General features: G+C 37.5%; 1 protein-coding gene across 2 annotated transcripts in view; it reads left to right on the top strand.

Moving 5' to 3' along the window:
• The window catches only part of TMEM65 (transmembrane protein 65), a 29,999-nt gene extending 19,777 nt beyond the window's left edge, over positions 1–10,222 (top strand). For both annotated transcript variants that reach the window (XM_064396345.1, XM_064396353.1), the window contains 6 exons: positions 1,213–1,257; positions 3,300–3,367; positions 4,128–4,182; positions 5,365–5,407; positions 6,019–6,124; positions 7,691–10,222. In XM_064396345.1, the coding sequence (XP_064252415.1) occupies positions 1,213–1,257; positions 3,300–3,367; positions 4,128–4,182; positions 5,365–5,407; positions 6,019–6,124; positions 7,691–7,783 (410 nt within the window). In that variant the 3' untranslated portion in view covers positions 7,784–10,222. The remainder of the gene's footprint in view (positions 1–1,212; positions 1,258–3,299; positions 3,368–4,127; positions 4,183–5,364; positions 5,408–6,018; positions 6,125–7,690) is intronic.
• The last annotated feature ends 2,592 nt before the right edge of the window (positions 10,223–12,814 follow it).

Genomic DNA, 12,814 nt, shown 5'->3' with positions numbered 1-12,814 from the left:
CCCTCTTCAGTAACTGTTAGAGCTTGAAAGTGTTGAAGTCCTTCAATTAATGAAATTATTTTGAAAGTCAGTGTCCTGGTTGGCTAAATACTGTTATTATGATCTAATGTTTTTTCAGGTGAATATTTCTGTTTCTTCCTTAAAATAGCTGTGAATATAAGAATGACTTGGATGCAAGAATACTCACTCTAGTCTGCAGCGCTGAGAACATAGGCTCAGATCAATCACACTCTGTGTTTGCAGCATTGTCTTTCCATGTACTTGTCTGCCCAAATAAAATTTGAATACTTGAGTGTTGTAGGTTTTACACACTTTACCTTTTTTGCACATTTTACCATTTTTAACCTTTGTCTGTAGAAGTTACCTCAGCAGAAGTATGGAAGCAACTTGTCATAATCTCAGGGTTCATAATACTGGAAAATATTTAGGGAATGATTTTTTCCTGTTTTAAAAAAGGAGGTCTTCTGCTCAATATCTACATTAAAAAATGCACAAGAGAAACCTAAAAGAGTAGCTAGGTTTTTTTCCCTTGCTGCTGTTAAACGAGTAACTTGCTGCTGTGTTCTGCACAGCATCTCTGATCACAACTGCATTGGTTTCCAGTGGAGAAAATACTTTGTCAGGTTCAGGAGTGGTGTCCTGGTCCTTGCAAACTCTCACTGATTTGGGTCCAGGATACCTGAAACAGGCACTAAATGACCAAACTTAATCTGCTGTTACCAAAATCAGTAGCCTCTATTTTTCTTTTATTCTTACATTGCTGTAAAAAATACCTTTTGTGAGAATATAAATGCTAGTATTTGTTTTGCAGACTCTCTGGGGGAAAGAAGGTTGTCTGCTGCATGTTTAGAGAACCTCTAAAAAAATAACATACAATTGTCTGTAGAAGATTTGATTTTTCTAATTTTGGTGTGGTTTTGTAATTTCCAAATGAAGATGGCTGTTGGACTGCTTCTGAAGTATGCTATTATTTTGCATAATCACTTATACTGGTGTAAGCTTGTAATATTCTAAGACATTTTGGCTTTTAATACCATGTTATCTTTTGTAAAAATAATAAAAATGTAGGTGTGAAGTATTTTTCTTTCCCATTTGAAAGCTCTTAAATAACATAACTGCTTTTTTGCTTGCTAGAAATTTGGTAAAGACTTGATAATAAACCGAATCTGTGATGAAGGAGCTAACTTTCTCATTTCATTTTGACTTCTCTAGAGAAGTTGGAGGTTGCACCACCATCTCCAGGACAACTGAGACATGGTAAAAGAAGAATGTTTGTTGAATGTGGTTCAGTATTTGTGCAGTCTCTCTTTGAATTGGCTTCATCTTTGTTCCACAAGTGCTGGTTTGTCCTCATCCCTGTTGTATGGAGTAAGAGACAACCAAAGCAAGCACCAACACTCACCCTGCTGCCTTTGTTTCATAACACCTCGGCTGGAGAATGAGCAACACTTAGTGAAAGTAGGACAGAAAGCCCAAATGAGAGCAGGCTGTTCAAAGCCAGCAGCAAACATTGTTTTTCTAAGCCAAGCAGTGTTGGTGCTGCAGTGCCTTGTGGAGGTTTTGTGTTTTAAAAGGACTGAGATTTGGTATAAAATTACGAAGAAATTGGAAACAGATTGTGCATTTATAATACCATGATTCAAATTGTGATTTAGTTTCCAAATTAGTATATTTTTGTGGTTTTATACTCTGCAGTGAGCAAATTTATTTAGGCAAACATTTTCCTTTTCTAATTATCTACATTTTTTCTAATTTGTTCCCCTCCCTTTGTCCCTGGGAATCTGTTTGCTCCACAAATTCCAAAATTCTGTGCATTTCAACAAGAATTTGAGGTCCCAGTTTAGCTCCAGTACACACATTTTGAAGATACTGGGCATATCTGTGTGCTTGTTTTGTTATTTATGTTTTGGTGGGTTTGTCCTGTGATAATTTAAAAATAATTGGAACGTTTTATAGGTTTTGTGTTGTAGTCTTTTACCTGTGCAATTTAGAAAATATAGGTGTATTCTCACAAAATAATTACAGATGACCATTCATGTTCTAGTACCTAAGCATGAAACATCTTGAATATGGCTTTGGTTTTTTTGTGTGGTCATGGATTCATACTGTCTGCAAAAAGGAAACCTAAAAGGTACTGGATACCAGTTTCTTTTCACATGATTGTGAGGTTCATGCACTCTTCTTTCATCCCTCTTCTAGGTTTGCATCTCTTTAAGTTTATAAAATGTAGGCATTATAGTCCAACATGAAGTGAAAGAAAACCCTTGACCTCCAACAAAATCCAAATTGAATGCTGCATTTTAAATGTTAAAAAAATGAAAAATTTCAACTTTCAGCTGTATTGTCATGTAGTCTGCTCTCATGCTGTATTTAGTCTTATGAAGTGAGCAACTTGAAACTCAGCTGGAGACAATGCTGTGCAAATTCAATCCTACCCCCATCAAAAGCTTACAGGCTAAAACCTGGCAGAGAAAATGAAGCAGGACAAAAAGGAATGATACAGTAGCACTGTGCTCATTCTTAGAAATTACTCAGACTAGCATATTCCAAGCTTTTGCAACAGAAAATACTTTCAGAAAGGATTTAATGGGTTTCAGAAGTAAAAAAGAAGAAAATGCGTGAAACAAAAGGTAGAACTTGGTTTCTTAAGCAGTGTATTAAAAAGCAGCTACAAGTCTAACTTGCACTGAGGATAGTGCACAAACAAAATCAAGATACAATTCACAATTGAAATTGTGAGATAACTAACAGTATATGACACCCTAGTGAAACCCATTTTAGCATTTGCATATTTGGCTGAAGGAGTTTTGACAAGAATTGTTTAGTTCCAGACAATGCTTTTAAAATATGAAATTTTAGGAATGTGTGAAGAAGATGGAGCTCTTGCACAGAAATAACAAGGGACTTGCAGAGAAAGGGCCTTTATTTCAAGAGGTCTGGTGAGATAGTTTGGTGATCTTCAGTGATACTGCAACATCACTGTAAGGTCTGCAAATAGTACCAGAGTTCAAGTTTTAATTACTTCTCTTATGTACTAGTACACATAAGTGGCTTCCACCTGAAATTGTAAAAGTATTTTCAAAGTAGGTTGTTTAGCTGGTTCTTCTCGAGCCATTAGTAACATTTCTGTGTAGCAAAGGGTTTTACCACACCTGCCAGCAACAGATAGGTATAGGTGACCAGTAGGAAAGGAATTTTGTGTATTTTGCCTTAACCAGAATTAGACATTTCAGTTGTTCCTGTGCACTAGTGAACTCTCTTATAAATATTTATTTTTCTTTGTTACTTATTTCTTTTAGTGTTCTTCCACAATGCATTACCTTTTGTAGGGTTTGGATTTTTGGATAACGCAATTATGATTGCTGCGGTAAGTTCACTGTTTAATTCCTTTAGCAAGTCTATAAGATTCATTTTTTTTCAAGAGAACAGAATAGAATGGCCTGTGAGGTCTAGTCTAGAAAATCCCCCTGCTCAGGACCTTCTCAGGGTATCTAGTCTAACTTCCTGCTCAAAACAGAGCCAGCTGTAAAATGAGACCAACTTGTTCATGGTTTTATCCTGAGGGACTTGAGAAACCCAAGGGCAGCCTGTCTGAGCAACCTGTTCCAATGCTCAGCTGTCCTCAGGATGGAAAATAATTTGCTGTATCCAACTGGAACATGTCTTGTTTTAGTTCATGCACATTGTCTCTCATCTTTCGACCATGTACTGGTGTTTCATAATGTAGACCATGTGGTTTTGTTTCTTCAGCTGAAAACATAAGGAGCTGTGATACTGTGTTTTATTTGTTTGCTTGGTATTTGTAGAAGTTTTTGTTCAGAGCTCTACATTCAGCTAAGAATTGCAGTGGGGAAGCTGCTGTGCAGGGATAGGGGTTGCAGATTTGTCCCCCAGCTGCCTGAGAGAGTACATATGAAATATTAAAAGACTTTCAGAAGTAGGCCCTTGCCTTAGGGGGAAATATATGCCAGGAAGATAAGATCTCTCTGATCTAATAGAAGAAATGTCCATTTATCCTTTCACTTTTAATGTAGACAAGCAATAAATAATACTTTTGTCAGTTGTATCAATATAATTTATTTTAACTCCAAATCCCTCAAATAACGAGAAAACTGTTTATTTTTCAGGGAACCCAGATAGAATTGTCAATTGGAGTTGTCTTAGGAATTTCAACTATGGCAGGCAAGTATTAAAATTGCAGCACATTTAGACTAATATGGCACATTCCTATATTTTAAGCTGAAAGTAGCACACAGGGCTGGAAATGGCTCTTCCTCAGTCTTGCAGCTGCCTTTCCTAATAAAGAAACAACCTCTGGGTGAAGTTAGGACATATTCCATTTGTAGAAATGGAATTTCAGTTCAAATAGCTTTTGAAGTTGTTGATTTCAACCTAATAATTCAAATTCTGGGTCAGTTGGGAAAGTGTATTTGACTTTCTCTAATGGAACTGCTCTAAATTCCCCAGGGCCCAGTGTCAGTGTATGTGGATATATGTGTTTGTGCCCTGCTGTTAGCTTGCAGTGCTAGGGGGAGATCAGTGTTGGTGTCTTTTTACTGCACTTCTTGGTGACTCCTCTGCCTTGGTGAGATTCCACAGGAAGGCCAAGCAGCCACCCTGCCCCTGCCCTGGGGCAGGACTGATAAGCTCTGCTCAGCAGCTTTGGTGCCTCTGCAGTGTCAGAGGATGCTCATGGATCCACCAGCTGCAGGTGCAGCATTGCTCAAAAGCATGAGGAGGGAGAACTTAACTGAAAATGTTACAGCAGGGCAAGTTAAAGATTTGGAAATTTGCAGGTCTTGGTTCAATGTGAGTCACAGGGAAGCTTATCTTAGTAAGGTCTGCTGTGAAATCTTGTATTTTGTGTGTAACTAACTTTGTTCACTTGTGTATAGCATTTCTTCTTAAATTGACACAGTTCATGGATATATTGATATGTTTATCAAAGCTGCATACCTGAGTGACAGCTCCTTCTATTTCCAGTGCTCCTGTGCCTCAGGCACTGGAAGGTCTTGCTTGGTATCCAGCATTAGCTGCATGGAGCTGGCAATCATGCACAGCTGTTCCTAACTCTGATCTCAGAAGTTATGTTTATTTCCAGGTGTTAGTGTTGTCTTTTTGTATTTGTCAAGTTTTCTCCATGTAAATTGAGAAAAATAGTTGCACCTCTTACTAATTCTAATCTGCTGCTGTTATTAAATTGTAATAAGGTCAGAAGAAAAACATTGAAATATAAGGAACTTAGGTCTAGTCTTTAATTCTATATAAATTGAGAGTATGTGAAGCTCACTGGAGGGTGGGAGCTGGTTGGTTTTGTTTGTAGCTAAAATAATACCTTTTTCTCTTCCCTCTTCCTTCCTCCAGCTGCAGCTTTGGGAAACCTTGTTTCAGATTTAGCTGGACTGGGGTATGTATGAACTTGTGTTAAGAATATTAAATACATTTATTGAGATGTAAAATGGAAAAATAATTATTTTGTAATGTAATATAGCTCTGCCTAATATACCTTCTCAGGTTGTTATCCCCAGATCTGAAGAGATTTCCTTCTCCTCGGTTAAAACAATATCTCTGCAATGTCTTCAGGTCTAGGCTACCTATTTCTGATAAAAACAGATACAGCTTTATTTTACTGCTGAAAGTAAAGCTGTTTGTTATGCCTGCTTTTCCCACTTTCCTTCTGTTTTCTGCAAATTACAAGGCTTGCTACTAACTAGTCTGTGTGTGACCTTTCCTCCAGTAAAGGTTACTTAAAAAGCTCTGTAAAAATGCATTAACATTCACACCAGTTGTGTTGTACTGCATAAGGTTTTTTAGAAATATTGTATCTTAAATCAGTGGAATAATTAAATTACGTTGCAAAATGTGACCTTTAGAAGTCTGAACTCTGTCCTATAGTTTTCTCTCAATCACTTTATTGGTATGCTGAAGGAAAAGCTCTTGTTTTTAAGTTCAAGTATTTCAAAACCCTCACTAGAATATACTGTGAGATTCATTTGTTCTTGTTTTCTTGTTCTTCAGTCTTGCAGGCTATGTGGAAGCTTTGGCTTCCCGACTGGGTCTGTCAATCCCTGACCTGACACCCAAACAAGCTGACATGTGGCAGACCCGTCTCAGTGCACACTTGGTGAGTATCCTGTGGGCAGCACTGCTGGTGTGGAGCTGTTTGTCTTTAAACCAGCTGATAAATGCTTTTTCTCACTTTTTCCATTTATTCCTTAATGACCACCAAATTTGTGCGTATTATCCCCAGAGGGTTTAGTCTTAAGCCCATGTCAGGGAGAATCAAGAGACTGAATTTTTTTGAGCTTGAGTGGTTTTTTTGTATGCAGCACGCCCCAAGTGACGTGGATAGTGTCTGCAATGACTTTGTGTGTGCTGTGCAGATACCTGGGCTGAGCTCTGGCTGTGGTGGGTGATAAGATAATTTACTTGGAAGTTATGACCACTTAGTAGTTTACTCCTATACATTCTTTGTCAAGTGCTTGCTATTCATATACCTGTGCTAATATTCTATAATTAGCTCGGATATGAAATCAGCTGTTCTCTGGCCAAACTTTTAGCATTTGAGTAGTATTCACTGCCTGTGTTTACAGTTACAGGACACTCAGCTTGCAGATGCATCTTCAGGGTGATTCCTTACTTAACATTTAAATATTTGAAGTGGTCCCACTTCAGCAGTGAGAGCAATGATTCAAGAAACAGATTATGAGAAACTGAGTAAAGAAACAGATACTTCACTTTGCCAGAATGAGCCTTCAATGGGAAAAATACTTCTGCAGATTTAAGGGGAAAGAAATAGCACTTACTGCAGAAAAATTATGGTAGAAAAAGTCAGGTTTTAGCAGTGATAGATCAAAGCATAGAGCAGTGAAGGGTTGGCATGCTGTCAGGGGGCTGCCCCGTAGTCTAACAGAGCAGTGAAGAGTTGGCAGGTTGTCAGGGGGCTGCCCCGTAGTCTAAGAGTCTTCTCAGTGAAAGCTGAGCCTGTGGCAAAACCCTGTCATTGCATTCAGTTTGTTCATATTCCTTTGCTGTGAAAAGACTTCTGTGCACCTTTGCCTGTATGTAGCATTTTGTCTTTTTTTACCTGCTGTCTCAGGTTTTTCAACACTATCCACCTACTGCTATTGATGTGGTTTGGAGGCTGCTTGTCTTACTTTATTTCCTCTCCTCTTGACTTATACATTCAGGTCAACTGAAATGTTTTCCAGTTTTTGTTGGTTTTGCCTTGTACCTTTGAAAACCATCATGTTTGCAAGGAGCCACTCATTCCTTTGATGATTTGCAGTACCAGATACAAGCAGATGCATTTATTATTGCACCTAAAATGTGTGTAGATGTTTTTTGGTGGTTTGGGTTTGTTGTTTTAGTTATTTTTTTTCCTTTTCTGTCTTCCTGGCCACTCTGCTAATCCTTTGAATGTCTGTTTCTTCCCTTACCACTTGTACAGTTCTTCATGGTCATTGCCTTCCTCCTTCCTCAGATTTGTCTTTTGTCATAGCAAACACTGTTTCTAACCTTGTCATATCTGTCTCTGTCTTATACTGTGTTTCTAGTCTGCATGCTAAGAAAAATGTGATTCCCAGCTGAAAACTAGAACAAGGGTTGTGTGTCCTGGTTGTGGTGGTACATGGGAAATGAGTAATAACTGATCAGTGAAAAACTTAATATTTTTCCCCTCTTTCTTTAGGGTAAAGCTATTGGAGTGACCATTGGCTGCATTTTAGGAATGTTTCCTTTGTTGTTCTTTGGCGAGGAGGAAGAAAAACTGGAAGAAAAATAATTATCTTTTTACAAGACATATACAAATGTAAACTACTGTACCTCAATTATTCAATTATGCTGTCAATATTTAGGAATTAACAGACAGTAAAAAAAAATGTATAGACTTGGGAACAAAACCTTCAGCATGTCATTTTATGGAAACACTAATTTATTGTGGCCTTGTTGTGTTCAGTACTTCTTTTTATAAGATATCATCTAACTTTTTATTTAATTGTAAATTTTTGAAGTGTTTTCACTTATGGCAAGATGTTTACCACTTTCCCCTTTGAACTTATTCTTTAATGGATTATTACTACAATAATCCATCATGGATGACAGTATCACTCTGGAGTTTCATATTGGTTGCTTAACAGTTGTAATTGCATGACAGAAATATCACTGGTGTTCATCAGGTCCTTCAATGCAGATTATTCAGGAGATCAGTGATGAGTAATTTGAAGTCCCTCACTTTGCAAGGAGACTGGTTGCCCCTCACCAGCCATCATTTTGCACTGCCTTAGATTAGGTATTTCAGTGATCTTTGACAGTATAGTCTTGTTTTTTTTTCACAATTCTGACTTAAGTGTCTCTGAATTGTCTTCTGAGATGATCATGTTGATGCTTTGACAAGGTAAGTGTTTCCAGTGTAGGCTCTCTACCAAGTCCATTTTAAGGTGGTGATTTAACACCTTCTGTACTTCCATATTCATGCCTCTTTTTTCCCTTTCTAAACAGTGTTTTGTGAATTGAGTTGAAATATCCTTAAATTTGTCTTCCTCTGTTTTGAGTGTGGTATTAAAGAATTCAGACCAACTGTTTCAAAACCACAAACAACTTTTTAAAATTGTTCTGCTTAATATAAGGTGTGAATAGTTGATTGGGTAGATGAGGCCAGGGAACAGTTCAGGGTATGAATGAATGCTGGCATTGCAAGCTTATTATGAGTGGTTCAGTTGAAATAATAAGTGTACCATCAGTCTGGATTAGAGGACCTGATTTGATGATAATACCTTCGTGTTTAAGATTAAGCCTTTGCTACTCTTTTTTCCTGAGACAATTAGTTAAAAAAAACCCAAAAAACAAAATCAAAAATAAGAGAATTGAGGCCTTTTTCCTTTTTTTTTTACTTTTATTTTTGTAGTCTTACTTGGCGTATTATAGACCTGACAGTGCAGTATCATGTAACTGTGCTTTTTTATATGGTTATGAATAAAATGATGACAACTATTGAATATTCATAATATTTCAGGATCTTACTTGCCAATAACAAAATGCTAAACTGCTAATTGTCCCTTAGAGGAGAAGGTTTCTTACTTGTTTGAACACCATTTGGAAAAGGCACTTAAAAGTCGCACAGCCAAGGGGCTTTGAAAGTTGTATTGCTGAAATTGCTAGCACTTCTGAAACCTAGAAAGAAATGTTAAAAAAAAATCAAGTCCCCTGATGATTTTTATTTGCTATAGGAAAAGTCTTATTGTAATGTGTGTGTTTTACAAAGCTCATTGCTTATCCCATTGTTATAAATCTGACTTTTCTGTTCTGATTTCTAGAAGCCCTTTAACAGCAATACTGAAACTGACTTTCATGAAGGGTGACATGAAGGGTAATTGAAATTATAAATCTGTTTCTTAAAAAGCAGATGTTGAAAGCTTTGAGTGAGTAGTCCTAATAGTATGTGCTGTACTTTGCACATTAAACCAGGAAAATCTGGACCAAGCTGTAAAAGTGAATGAAAGCTCAGCCAAGCATCAAACACAAATGCAGAGGAGTTTCAACTTGTGCTTCGAAGGTGGATGCATTATTAAAATAAAATTAAATAAAAATCCAAATAACAACAACGTCCACAACTCTAACAAAAAGAAAACCCACCAAAAAAAACCCAATGCACAAAAACAATCCAGAAAGGCAATTATGCACTCTTTCACCAACAGATTGCTGCTGGTTTACAGTACTTCAGTGTTCAGAGGTTTTTTTACTCATCCACACATTTCTCCTGCCTTGAACTTTTAGCTTTTCTGCCTCTGCATGCACTTTTGTTTCTATACAAAAACAAAAGTGTATGCATTTTCCACGTTTTTCTTAAACTGAAGTACAAGTCAAAACAATTTTGCATAGCTTCTTTTGTTGTTGTTTTTACAATTACTTCAACACTGTTTCCCATTATGATACTGGCATCTTGATTGGAATCTTCCGGCAGTGGCCAAATCTGTTCTTTGGCATTGTACCATCACAACACTGTTTTCATCACTCTGTTACAGCTCATGAGAACAATTGGAAGGTTGTGCCAGCTGTCACAGTAGTATTTGTTTCATAATGGCAATAGGAAAGACTGTGTACTATTGTTAAATAGCTTGTGCATGTAAATTGAGTACCTTTTGTTGCTGTATGTCAAACTATTGTACTGCAACCAGTGCTTTTATTGAGAATCAATGAACTAAAGTATCTTGAACGAAGTTAATCATGTGTCGTCTTGTTAAACTGTTTAGTTGACCACAAAAATGTGGAGGGCAAGTGACACATGGTAAGAAATATTGGGTATTTCAGTCTGATACCATAATGAAGAAGGTGACTTCTGGGGTTTCAGTATTTGATAAAGGTGAAGAATAACTTGTGATGTGAGAGGATTGGTGGTGCTGTTGGAGGCTCAGAGAAGGTGTTTGTTGGGGCCAAGCTGCCCCCCTGAGAAGCAGGTAGTTTCCTTTGGCTGCAGGATCCACTCTTGTGTGGACATGGCACTGCTTTGTACGGAAGGGAAGATCTGTTCCTGATCTGTGCCCTGTCTCTCCACAAGAAGAATGGGGTTTTTTTGGGTATATGGATGAAAGTAATCCCTGATGCTCTGATCACGCTTACTAAAAACCTGAGAAAACAGAGTCCCCTTTACTTTCTGGTATCTTCTCCCTCCTTGATAACAGGAAAAAAAACCACTTCAGGCTTGTTAAGAGACTTCAGTATTGTTGTTTTTTATTCGATCAGTTTGTCCTGTGTTAACAGGAATTTCTTTTGCCTTGAAGGGCTGGTAGACCTGAAATTGTGTTTGAAATACTGTCTTCTGTTGTAATTTAAATTACAAATGTATTTTTGACTGTATGTTATCTCTAGGAACAAAGAACATGCATCTGATAATAGGGTTACCTAAATCTTCTTGCCAGTATTTTCTCATGCATGTACTTTTACATAAATTATTTGAATTCAGACAACATATTTTGTATTGTCTTTAATTAAATTGTTGAACTTTCTGTAAACTTTTGTACTACAGCAAAGCTGTTCTGTGTTTCTTTATTAGACCGGATGCTGGAGGGGAAATATTAATAATATCCTGTGGGTATTCAGCCTCAGTTATACAAAACAGGAATTTATTATATTTAAGTTATAAGCAAGTGGTCCTTTGTCACTGTCATAGGAAATACCGCTATGGAGTGGTACTTCTGTCTCTTTATGCTCAGAAGAGAGCAATTTAAATAATTAAAATATTTGCATGGTAAACTGGTGGTGTTTGTGATTAATATTAATCAGAAGTTCACTTACACTTGAACTTTTGGAATTAACTGAGGTTTTTTTGTATGTAAACTAAACCTTTTTGAACTTTCCTGGACTTTGGAGCTCCTCAGTTGTTTTTTTTTTTTTTACTTGTTAGTCAGTCCTTTTTGTGGATGTCTGTGCAAGAAGTGCTGTGAGTAAAACATCCATACTATGGTCTCATTTAATTTTGAGAACCTGTACAGGCTGGCTGTTTTACTCCATTGTGGTTGCGTTGTGTAGTCGAACTTCATTCCTGCTGTTCAGAGAGTCTGCCACACTGCTACCTGACATTTCCCTCTTCTTGGTCTGATGTTTTACATGGTCTAATGACAAGCTGACAGAGCAGCAGTATATAAACTGAAGGCCTTAATAAAGTCTGGAGGAATTATCACCCTGCTCTGAGAGTCTTATGCCTCTGGAATTTTTCAATCTAAAATATTAAGAAAATAGCTGGACCTCATAACACAAATTCAAGCTCCCATTGTAAAGTCTTTATTAGATGTTTGTTAAGGCTTTTCCCTTGTCTCAGTGTTCAGGACCCTTGGCATCAAGAGTGTTGCTTCAAAATAGTGTTGGGCAGGGGCTGTGGGCTGAGGATTTGGGCAAACTTGAGATTCTGAAGCCAGGTAAGATAAATGCAGAAAGAACTTTTTTATTTTGTGTTGGAAGACAGCTGTGTGTGTTAGAGTGCTGATGTAGTACTTCTGTAAGTAGATGATGCCAAGGTAAGGTCTTTTGCGGGCAGAAACAGTTCTGACTTAACAGTCTTCAACGTAGTAGTGAACACTATGTGAGTAAATGGCTTAAAGAACTAAATGCTGCTTCACAGTCATGAGTTACTCCTTCTGTGTGTGTGTGCAAAGGTTAAGTTGCTGTAAAATACCAAAATTATTTGAGACCTTAAATGAATGCATTTTGTGTCCATTTTGTGTTCTGTTCTTGGTACTGTGCTTATCAGAGTGTCTTGTTTTTGTCTGTTGGTATGAAAAAGACCTCATGCTTTTCCTGAAGAGCTTAAGCACTTCCAAACATGTGAGTATTGATTTATCTCTTAGGAAATAACAGTATCTTTTTATGGAATATGAAGTGTCCTGAGTGGAACCATTCATTGTTTAGAAAATTTGGATCCAAAGGGTGAGATTTGCCATATGGGACCTACTGCTGGCATTCCTGTTGAGAAGAGGTTTCCACTGAGCAGTACCATGGATTGGTAGAACAATAACAGGGAGTGCTGCCTTGTCTTTGCACAGCACTGCTGCATGGGTTTGGCAGGGTGGTCTGTTTGCACTGTGCTGTTTCTTTATAGTTCTGTGAAAATGACTTATCTGTTACTTCCAGCTGGTAACAATGAAAGTGAGGAGAATGAGATTCTTCTCAGTCATTTTCCCTACATGGGGATGCATAGGGGTCTTACTAAAAGAGGAAAAAAAAAAGATTTTCATTCATGGTACTGTGCTGCTGTTCTCAGTGCCTTGAGAGCGTTTTTGATGTGCTGGAACATTGGAAGATTCCAAAGGGCTGGTGAGGT

The sequence above is a fragment of the Passer domesticus genome, chromosome 1, assembly GCF_036417665.1.
Source record: "Passer domesticus isolate bPasDom1 chromosome 1, bPasDom1.hap1, whole genome shotgun sequence".
NCBI lineage: Eukaryota > Metazoa > Chordata > Aves > Passeriformes > Passeridae > Passer > Passer domesticus.
The sequence above is the reverse complement of the archived record's forward strand: the minus strand, read 5'-3'. Positions and strand labels throughout refer to the sequence as shown.